The following is an 11,566-nucleotide window of genomic DNA, read 5'->3' on the forward strand; positions in this document are numbered from 1 at the left end:
TATTCAGAATTAGCGAATAAGTCGCTCCTAAACAGGGTTTGGATGGCCAAATGAAGTTAAGTGATGTGTCCAATCCTTGAAAAGACATTAACTTTAAATCGCTTAAAAATTAATCAGCGGGGTAATCCGGTTCACTTAAAAACCAAGAGTGCCCTGTAATACCACAGTCACACATACGGCGCAAATAGCTACGTCTAGCTACGGATAGAAACGTAGTAACCCGTATCGATCCGTACCTGAGCCGTACGGATTGGTACGAATTGATACGGACTACTACTTTAAGGTACGTCTCAGGTACGTATCAATACGGATTACTACGTTTTTATCCGTGGCTAGACGTAGCTTTCCGCGCCGTATGTGTGACTGGGGTATAAAGGCGTTTTCAAATTATACAGCAATCAGGCCAAGCATCAAGGGTTGCCTATTTTGTCACGAGAAACACATTCCTGTCATAAGACCTCAGTTTTTGGGGGATTCTTAAAAAAATAATGCATTGCTGAAACAACATTTCATTCAGGACACTACAGATCGCACGGTTTCAGAATAGATAGAGGACAGCACTTTTACAACAAATTTAACAATGTAATGATATTCGTTAATACCACAGTCACACATACGGCGCGGATAGCTACGGATAGAAACGTATGAGCCGTACGGATTGGTACGGATTGATACGGGTTACTACTTTAAGGTACGGCTCAGGTACGGATCGATACGGATTACTACGTTTCTATCCGTGGATAGACGTAGCTATCCGCGCCATATGTGTGACTGGTGTATAAGATAACGTAATTATGTCGGTAGTTATGATTACAATAGCTGTATAAATTTCTCCAACGAATATCTGCATAAAACAATTACAAAAATGGAGTTGTAGGACCAAATTGACTTCATAATTATAATGATGATATCATGTATTCTCACTTTGAGTAAAAGTATATTTTAAGTGCAAAGAAGCTTATGTAAGATAAATCCCTAAATAAATGTTCTGATACTCGGTCCCATAGGTGATATTTGGGCCAATTTTTAACACCTATATATTTATTATATAAAACTGGGAAATATTTCTAAACATTCATCATAAAGACAGTAACACTGTTACAATGAAATGTAGCTTCAGTTTAAATTTAATGCAAAATCTTCATAACTGAAGTTCTAATAAAACTTTAAATTTCATGCAAAGAACTACGTAATGCAATAAAAAGCCATGCAACGATGTACTTATACAGAAAAACGGCTTTAATTAAAGGATATTTATTATCATATGCAATAGGATATCAGTCTAGCATTTTATTTAGACAAAGAGAAAATAGTGCATGAAGTTTAAAGTGCTTTACTGCAATACAGGTATAAATCTAACAAAAAATCTACATACATACATTGTATTGATATTCATTAAGATACGTCTTACATATAATTATGTGGAAAAGACAGACTTTTTTATTTCTGATATAAATGTGGCAAAAATGTCGAAGCACATAATGGATGTATCATTAAAGAGATGGGCATAGAAAATGAACTGGTCCACTGATGAACTGGTATGTATTTCTTCATGTGCATTTCTAAAATATTGTTCTGCCTAATGATTAGGCATACTGTCAAACTAAATGGAAGTTGGTTGCCTAATGTTTTACATAACTAAACTTGATGACGCTATATCTGTACAGTTTAACTACAACTTTGGTTTTGATGCAAAGTACCTGCAATATTACATTACAAGAGTGTACTTAAATGGAAGAGAATATATTCCATCATTCAACGCATCCCTGAATTTTAAACAGAATTAAAGCTATATCGATGTTACACCACCTCCCGGTTTGTGAATAGCAAACTTGTGAAGACTTTCGTTTAGATCATTATTTTAGATACAAAATATTATTTTCTAAATGGTCTAGATGTCAAAATTGGCATCGATATAAAAATAATAACTCCAATTTACTTTGTTGGTAGAAAACTTACTGCCTAGTACAAAGGTTAAAGCGCGGTGCCGTACTTGTCCCAATGCGCGACTCTCGTTACCTCCCCTGACGGTCTGTCTAAAATCTGCGTACTTCAGTCTTTCAAGCATGATTGCAAACATAGTGATGATTTAATGGCGAAAAGAAAACTATTTCTGAATAGCAAATTTATTTTTGTGCTTCTTTTTGTGTAATACATTTTTATGCAGAACATGTCAACTAACTTGTCTGTTCACGAGATAAATGCATTACCTACAGCAAATTAAATATATTTATTTCATTGTTCATACTGTGAAGCCTATAATTTATGTTCGGATGTTAATCACTAATGATTACGCCTGTTTTCAGACGTGGCCGAGCTGGACGTAATGTCAGACTGAAATGAAATGAAAGTGATAATTATGTCACGAGTTGGACTACCATTGTACCTACTGAGCAAAAGTGTAACGATATAGCTTATGGCGTTGAAAAGCGTCCGTTTGCCTGTCTGTCCAAGGAGTTGGGTAAACAGCTGTTTTACTCTGACAGTCATATTAGATCATTTTTATTGCCTACCGCTGATATTATAAATAAGATATAATAAATTATAAATCGCTCATACACTATGACGTCATAGCAGGCCCGGATCCAGAGGGGTGCCGAGGGGGCTCGTGCCCCCCCCCCACCCCACCCCACCCCGGTTGGCTGAGAATTGACCTATACTCATCAAAGATGCGCCCAACTATCTTGGCAAAGGAATAATATTTTCTCAAAATTTAACTTGGGCAGTACCAGTTATTATTCAAAGGGATGTTCACTGAAAATTTACTGACATTGCAGACATTACTGACATTGCAGACGGATGTGCAGGCTGATCTTGGTTTGCAAAGGCAAAGCAGGCTAACATTGTCTTCCTTAACCTTTAGCCTGCTAAATTTCTAAAATGGACTGGTCCATTATTCAGTTTGGACAGTAACATTATTATTTGAAGGGATATTCAATGAAAATTTATTGACTGTATAGCGAACAGTGCAGACCATGATCAGGCTGATCATGGTCTGCACTGGTCGCAAAAGCTGAACCACTTGCCTGCAGCAGGCGAAAGGTTAACTTATAGAGGACTGTGTATTAACTGACACTATATTTTGTGAAAAATGGCCCAAGACGGTAACACTTTTAACTATTTCTTTTTTATCGGCTGATAGCATGATGTTTGTTATTGTAATAGTTTGCTGATTTAATATGTCGTGGGTAATCTAGATGATGGCAGACGGAGGTAACTGCTTTCATCTGACGTGGGTGGTTTTTGAGCATAAAAAATTAATGAACAAATTTAAACAACAAGGGTCATCTACTGACTATTGGCTTAACTCTATGAAGAATGATGACAATATGCATAAGCATTCTCCAGCAATTTCTGAGAAACCATTTAGTTTCAATGTCACATTGACATTTGACACATTCACATTTGACCTTTGACCTTTTGAATTTAGGGTCACCTATACTGACCACAGGCAATCATTCTTTGAAGGTTGATCATATAGGTCCAAACTTTCTCCAGTTATTGATCTAAAACTTTTTCCAGTCTGAAGGTCATTCTAATCTTGACCTTTTGCTGTCCTTCGGATGTATAAGAATATAAGCAAATAACATAAATTTCATTGCATTTTTCCTTACGTACATTATAATGTAAGCAAAATAATTGAATTATTAAAACACCGCTTCAACAAATTGAAATTACAATAGTCAGTAACAAATGTTTAAGAGCTCACTGGTCAGAAAGTAGAAGTTGTAAGATTTACGAAACGTGTACGTTACCTTACTAATAGTATTAAAACAAGATAACGCAGAGCAAAAGTTCCTTCTAGGGCACATCAATATAAATATATGATGATAATCTTGTAAAATTTTGGTTGCAATGTCTGTTTTAAATATTGGTCATCAGTGTGTGGAACCCCAGGATCGGACACAAGGACAAGACCCATTCTACCTTATTGACATTCCGTATCCCCGCGTTTAAACGCCCCCGATGGCGTTACATCTTGCACCAAGGGTGCGTTTATTTCTGTACCAAATACAAAATAACTAGAATTTTGAAAAAGAATGTTGTTTTCTACTACCGAAAAATGTCAAGTCCGCTATTTCCAAAGTATTTACGCTAACATACATGTAAGTTGTTGAATCCTACAACAAGGTAAATCCGTTACCACTTTCAGTTGAGTAAATACGGCAATTAAGAGTAAATACGGCAATTAAGAAACACTGGCTAAAAACATTGACCCGGTCAGTCCACATGTAGAGTACCATTCGATGCGTGAATTTGTTTCGCACAATTAGAGGGTCGAAGTGGGGTTTGTTTTCACATATTGACCATGCATTCGAAGGTATTTTTTTAGTAACGATGTATGTTAACCTTTAAACAAATAAGATGTTTGACATCTTTTCCATCCTCGGGTTTAGTAATACGGTATGTAATCCGCGGGGCGTGTTCAGTCAGATAGTCGCCTCAATTAAGAGGAACAATTATTAATCACAAATATTTACATTCGCCCTATTCTTTTCCATTGAAAATTATGACGTTCATTTCGTATAAACAGCAAAAGGAAAAGAAAGTTACGTCATCGCTGCTTAGGGATAATCGACCGTTGTTTTGACGACGTCCGCGTTACGTGTAGTTCTGGGAGAACGTTCCTTAGATGACGTCGCAGTTGTTCCGTCTGGTGAACAGAATGGCCGGGAAGCTGGTTTTAATGTTAAATGCCACGAAATATGTGGAATTTATAATATTATTTTGTTTAATTTAATTACAAATGGAAAGGAAATAAAATGTAAATATAAGAAATGAAACTATTTTTTTCGATGTTCATGCGAAATGAACGACAGAATAGGATCGGCAAATTAAACATGAACCGCTAGCGAATGAACACCGAAAAAAAAATCATTTCATTTCTTAAATATCAAGTGATGTCATTGAATGATACCCGTAACAAGAGCTGTCACAGGAGACAGCGCGCTCGACTATTTTGATGCTGGATAGTGGAACTGGGCACATCTGAGGAAACTAGAGCTGTCACTGGGGTGTTAAATGACTCCAATTGTGGATGAAGATATTGCACAATAGCCTGTGTCTATGTCAAAAATATCAACTTAAAGTAATAAGAGAGGTAAAGATAAAATGTATCAAACACTATATAAGTATATCCTAAGCAAAAAGGGGCATAATTCATTAAATATTGGTGCCAGAGTTATGCAGCTTGTGTCATATAGTGTGGGTGATGATGTTGAACAACTATTTTAAGTTTGAATCAAATCCATTCAGTAATAACAGAGACAGAGTGAAAGTGCATCAAAACTTTAACCTAAAATTCTAAGTAAAAAGGGGGAATAATTAATGAAACATTGGTGCCAGAGTTATGCACCTTGCGTCATATGGTGCGGGTGATGATGTTGAACTATTATTTTAAGTTTGAATCAAATCCATTCAGTAATAACAGGGACAGAGTGAAAGTGCACCAAAACTTTAACCTAAAATTCTAAGTAAAAAGGGGGAATAATTCATGAAAAAATGGTGGCAGAGTTATGCACCTTGTGTCATATGATGTGGGTGATGATGTTGAACAACTATTTTAAGTTTGAATCAAATCCATTCAGTAATAACAGAGATAGAGTGAAAGTGCACCAAAACTTTAACCTGAAAATCTAAGTGAAAAAGGGGGATAATTCATGAAATATTGGTGCTAGAGTTATGGCCCTTATGTCAGATAATGTGGATGATGATGAGGAATAAGTATTTCAAGTTTGAATCAAATCCATCGAGTAATTACAGAGATAAGTTGAAAAAGGAGAAAGTGCACCAAAACTTTAACCAAGGTGGGGACGCGGAAAGACGCCGACGCCGACGCCGACGCTGGGGCGAGTAGGATAGCTCTCCTTATACTTCGTATAGTCGAGCTAAAAATCACATGACATCACTGGTCGGTAAATATAGATCGTAACTGCCACGTGATATCACAAATCGGTGAAGGCCAATCGCGATTTAATTGGTAAATATCCGTTGTGACTTGATAAGTAGGTAAGTACTGCCTGCCTTTATGGTTTGTTACTAGCAGCTGCGTGAATCATCTGACATCGATAATCGGTAACTAGCGACTCTACACTAATCGGTAACTAGCGGCTACAAGTATCATTTGACATCACTATTCGGTAACAAGCGGCCACATGTATCGTTTGACTGCACCGATAGGTAACTAGCGGCTGCAAGTATCATTTGACATCACTGATCCGTAACTAGCGGCTGCAGGTATCATTTGACTACACCGGTCGGTAACTCGGTAACTAGTGACTGCAGGTATCATTTGACTACACTGATCGGTAACTAGCGACTGCAAGTATCATTTGACTACAATGATCGGTAACTAGCGACTACAGGTATCATTTGATATCACTGATCGGTAACCAGCGGCTACAGGTATCATTTGACTACACCGATCGGTAACTCGGTAACTAGCGACTGCAAATATCATTTGACTAAACAGATCGGTAACTAGCGACAGCAAGTATCATTTGACATCATAGATCGGTAACTAGCGACTGCAAATAGCATTTGACATCATTGATCGGTAACTAGCGACTGAAAGTATGATATGAAATCACTGATCGGCATCTAGCGAGTGTAAGTATAATTTGACTGCAGGTATCATATGACATCATTGATCGGAACTATCGAGTAAAAGTATCATTGACATCACTGACTGGTAACTATCGACCGCATGCACCATTTGACATCACTGACCAATAACTAGCGACTCCAAGTATCATTTGACATCTCTTATTGGTAACTAGAGGCTGTAAATATCATTTGACATAACTAATTTGTAACTAAAGTGTGACTGCAAGTTTCATTTGACATCACTTATCGGTAACTAGAGACTGCAAAGATCTTTTGGCATAAGTGATTGGTACCTTGCGACAGCTAGTATCATTTGACATTACTGATCGGTAACTATGCAGTTCTAGCGACTGTCAATATCATTTGACATAACTTGCTGATAATCAGCGACTGCAAATACCATTTGAAAGAACTTTCTGCAAGTATCGCGTGACATCACTGATCAGCAACTATCGACCGAAAGTGCCACAAGATTTCTTTGAACGGTACCTTATGATCGCTTGAATGACGTGGCACTATTGACCGATAAATATCCGTCGCAATTTTCACAGTACATGTATATATAGTGACTGAAGCTTACAATCGGTACGTTAAAGAATACTGAATACAATATGACATCTGAGAGAAAAAAAGCAGAATTCCATTTGTAGTACTAAGAGTTAGGGCAAAAAATCGTACTATGTGTAAACAATGATGAAGCTGTAAGAAAAATTTCGTCAGGTCTTGAAGCCTTCCAGAAAAGATGTAGTAACAGGATGGAGTGTTCGCTTTTTCTTGCCGTTCAACGATAACCATATAATTATGCCTTCTTTTAAAACATCCCAGTTATATTCTGTGTACTTTATAGCGGTCTTATTACTTACGACTGTCACCGACCTGGAATTTGGACAGACGTCCGCGTTGTGAAATTCAGTCTGCGACGCTATTTCTTTCAAAATCTTATTATACCATATTGGCATAATTGTGTGGTGACAACAATCTTCCCTAGCGTATAAAATGCTACTTTTTAAAATCATTTATCCATAACGTTCTATTGTGAAATTTTTCAACCACTTTTAATATTGTTTTGTCAAATATTCGTTTCTTCTTGTTTTTGCACAGTCTCTGGAAGTCTGAGTAGCACGTGCGATAATGATTAATGGCTGCCGTAGTCTCCAGTACAGTAACTCTGAAAGAAAAAAAAAATGTTGTTTTTATTCACCTGCACTCAGAAACAATTTCAGATAATGCCAATGGCGTATATCTATATTTTAGGTCGAAAATAGACGGGTCTGCCTGTGACTGACACACGTTCATAATTTCAATTCAAATCCGTCCTTCATATGCTCCGAGTTCATTTTTCCGGGGAAGAAGCGGAATATGCCCCATTACCCTTCAACTGTATGTCTGCACATCCTTTTGCGGCTAAGAGGGTAACTTCTTAAAAAAGAAGTATGTATTAAAATCCTTACAATCTAATAGAAAATCTACCGGCATAGCAAAGTTCAGCGTAAAGATACACCAAGTACATTTTGGTAAATAAGGTATTTTGAAAGTTCTAACCTTTCGTAACCCTCCAAAGGCTCGAACTCGTGTGTGTCGATGCTATCTGGTCGGATCCGGCCAGGAATAAGGACATTTTTCTGTCTCGTATAGAGCGCCGGTGTTCTTCGTAAATATTGCACAATATCAGAACCACTTGTGGTAACTGTTTTGTTCCAGTCTTTTGCGAAAATATAACTCTTAAATGTAAATCCGGCAGCTTTAGGAAATTGTTCAGTTAAATTTCTCTGAAACGAAAATGAAAGAAAACGTAAAGAAGGCAGAAAAAGCATATGAAGTTTTAGTTGTGTAAAACCCGTCAAAAATATCGTCTGCCACACACTCCCTCTTTTTGTTTTTAAAAAAATCTTTATAATTATGTATTTATAAATATATATATACTGCATTTCAAAAGTAAGAAAAGACTTAAATTAATCTAGCCTATGGAAGCAAAACTCGACAAAGCATTTTTCATCATAGCAAAATACAATTTAATTATTGGCATCGACAAATAAATAAAAAGTTCACACACCATCATGCCTTTTATATCTTTGTGTCTCCTTGGTAACAGAAACTCGTCAAGGTCAACAATGGCGATATACGTATAACCATGGAGACGCTGGTAACAATCGAACACAACAACCTGCTCATCCTGCCAAACGTTTGGCGACTTCACCCCTACCTCTCGTTTCATAACTGTCAATAAAAAAACAAATGCAAGTATTTAGAAGAAAGACATTACAACTAACCACTGCTGCGACAGAATGGCACTGATGCTTTGTTGTTAAACGATGAAAAGAACGTTCAGAATACATCAGGGTGTTATTTTTTTTTTTACATCACAAATGACCATAAAGGTCGAGAAATACTATATTAAAGGTCATGACCTTGAATAGATCCGAACATTCGAGTTGGAAGGAAGAATAGACCAGAAAATTAAGAACAGGCCAGGATCGAGGTGGAAAAAACATTTAGTATAGGTTAGGAAGTTAATAAAATAAAAACATTTAGAAAATGGCTGGAAGGAAAATTGATTCAAACATTTGAAATAGGTCAGGTAATTGAATAGATCAGCATGTCAGAATAGGTTATGAAATTAAAATAGATTCACATATCAGAATAGGTCAAGAAATTAAACTGATCCACATATCAGAATAGGTCAGGAAACTGAAGAGATCCACATATCAGAATAGGTCAGGAAAATGAACAGACTAACATATAAGAATAACCCTAAACCCTTTCTGGGTAGCTGAGGAAATGAAATAGACTCAACCATTCACAATAGGCGAGGAAGTGAAATAGATCCAAACATTTAAGATAGGCATTGAAGTGAAATAGATAAAAACATTCAATACTGACGAATGTTTGAATCTATTTCACTTCCCCGCCTATTGTGAATGTTTGAATCTACTTCACTTCCCCGCCCATTGTGAATGTTTGAAATAGATGATGTTTGAATCTATTTCACTTCCCCGCCTATTGTGAATGTTTGAATCTATTTCACTTCCCCGCCTATGTGACAAAGTGAAATAGATCCTACAACTGAGATGAATAGGTCCAAATTTTCCATACTTACGTCCATCTTTTTTCCATGGAAAATCAAAATGTCTTCTGTCTAAGAAACCAATATTTGTATAATGTTGCAACACAGTTTCTATATTGTTTGTCAGATTATATGTAAACATAAACACCTTATCCACCTTCATTTCCCGGTAGAATTCCATCCAATCAACTAGTAGCTTCATATCAATGTTACCATAGACTATTTTAACACAAATTGCAAACGAGTGTTTCGGTTGTACCTTGGGTAGAAATGGTTTGATATACACAGATTCGTCTCTTGGACATTTTTTCTTACTAAATTCTAGCGTTATCCCTCTTACATCTATTAACGGCCCTCTAATTGGACATGTAAATTGTGTAGCCGGAAGTCTGCTTTTCTTCCAGTAAATTTTCTCTGGAGCCAAATAATATGTAAATTTATTTGAATTCCACAATACACAGCACTTAATCTTCATGTTCCTATGTTTCATTCCCTCCCAACCATTTAATTTGATTTCTCTTTTATAGCCTCGTTGTAACGTAAAATTTGAACCAATGGCGCTCAATATAAACACTGCAAGAGCCTCTTTCTGATACTGGCGCCATTGCAGCAAAGTGTCATGGTATGGGGTAGCGGTGGTTGTCAAACTGTTTCCAGTATCGTTCTGTTTATTAACATCATCTTGTGATCTTGTTATTGCATGGTCTGATTCTAAATATTTTCTCGATCTCACAGCAAAAGAACCGCCACTGGTTTGATGAATAATCAAATAGCCCTGAAAAATATAAACAAATAAAAAAGCAAGTGTTTATGCATATTAGTTTGCTTTTCGCTTTCCGCTTTCCGCAACATTAAGAAAAGTTCAATTTAGAATACTTTAAATAATAACAGTAATGTAAGTGGTAAAATGTTGCGCTATCATTTCGGGATATTTATTTTTACCTACCAAAGTTTTGTTACACGACTTAAGCTATAACACGACATAAGTATAGACATTAAACGTTCTTGATACAAAAGAAAGTATAAAACAGAGTTGCTTGGCAATATATTCTTTAAAATATGGATTTCGCGTTTTTCAACTTCAAAAAGTGTTCTCGATAGCAAACAGAAAACATGCAGTGCCAAACAATTTTACAGATCGTCAAGTTGTACTGGGGCCTCCACGGCCGAGTGGTTAAGATCGCTGACTTTTATTCAATTGCCCCTCATCGATGTGTGTTCCAGCCTTGTTCGAGACGTCGAATTCTTCATGTGAGGAAGCCATCAAGCTGGCTTAAGGAAGATCGGTAGTTCTACCCAGGTGCCCGCCCGTGATGAAATAATACATGGAGGGCAACTGCGGTTTTTACCTCCACCATCAAAAGCTGGAAAGTCACTATATAATCTATAATTGTGTTGGTGTGGCGTTAAACCCAACAAAACAAACAAATAAATTGTACTGCTGCGACTGTATATACAGCGAAGAAAACCTCGTCCAACAGTTACCTTACCGTGTATGACTGTTGTAACATACTGTTCTGCAGGAGAAGGCAAACCACGCACGTGCTGAGCACGAGCACGACGATCCGTTCCGTCAACTTTCGAAATGAAACCCTCATACCTGAAAAATATTGATCAGGGCTTGTAACTAATATTCCGGCTATACAACGCTTTCTTCATCACACAGTTCTATATATATAGTTTTATTTATTTATTATATACACCTATTTATAATTACTTATCGGGCTCATTTATACGAGTACCACCGATCTGCCTATATCCACGACTTTCAATATTTGTCATTTCTATCATTAACATCAAATAAGTATTTTTATAACTCTTTGTTAACATGGATTAATGTAATAACGAATAAATATGAGACACCTTCTGGCTTCTGAACAAAACAGATGTATGTAC

The 11,566-nt window shown here is 36.7% G+C and overlaps 1 protein-coding gene across 1 annotated transcript; it reads right to left on the reverse strand.

Annotated features, from left to right (window-relative positions):
• Positions 1-1,424: 1,424 nt before the first annotated feature.
• LOC128553331 (uncharacterized) lies at positions 1,425-11,269 on the reverse strand. The gene is made up of 5 exons (XM_053534468.1): positions 11,161-11,269; positions 9,704-10,445; positions 8,660-8,823; positions 8,149-8,375; positions 1,425-7,774 (listed from the first exon to the last, which is right to left on the reverse strand). Exons 1-5 carry the CDS (start codon positions 11,266-11,268, stop codon positions 7,606-7,608), a joined length of 1,410 nt encoding a protein of 469 aa, XP_053390443.1. The 5' UTR covers position 11,269; the 3' UTR covers positions 1,425-7,605.
• Positions 11,270-11,566: the final 297 nt, after the last annotated feature.

The sequence above is a fragment of the Mercenaria mercenaria genome, unplaced genomic scaffold, assembly GCF_021730395.1.
Source record: "Mercenaria mercenaria strain notata unplaced genomic scaffold, MADL_Memer_1 contig_3710, whole genome shotgun sequence".
NCBI lineage: Eukaryota > Metazoa > Mollusca > Bivalvia > Venerida > Veneridae > Mercenaria > Mercenaria mercenaria.

Bases quoted from the DNA above. Each gene is read 5' to 3' on its own strand.
- LOC128553331 (XM_053534468.1), bottom strand. From the start codon at position 11,268: ATGAGGGTTTCATTTCGAAAGTTGACGGAACGGATCGTCGTGCTCGTG. The intron at 10,446-11,160 runs GTAAGGTAACTG...TATATTTTTCAG, and splicing joins TGTTACAACAGTCATACACG to GGCTATTTGATTATTCATCA. The intron at 7,775-8,148 runs GTTAGAACTTTC...TTTTTCTTTCAG, and splicing joins CCTTTGGAGGGTTACGAAAG to AGTTACTGTACTGGAGACTA.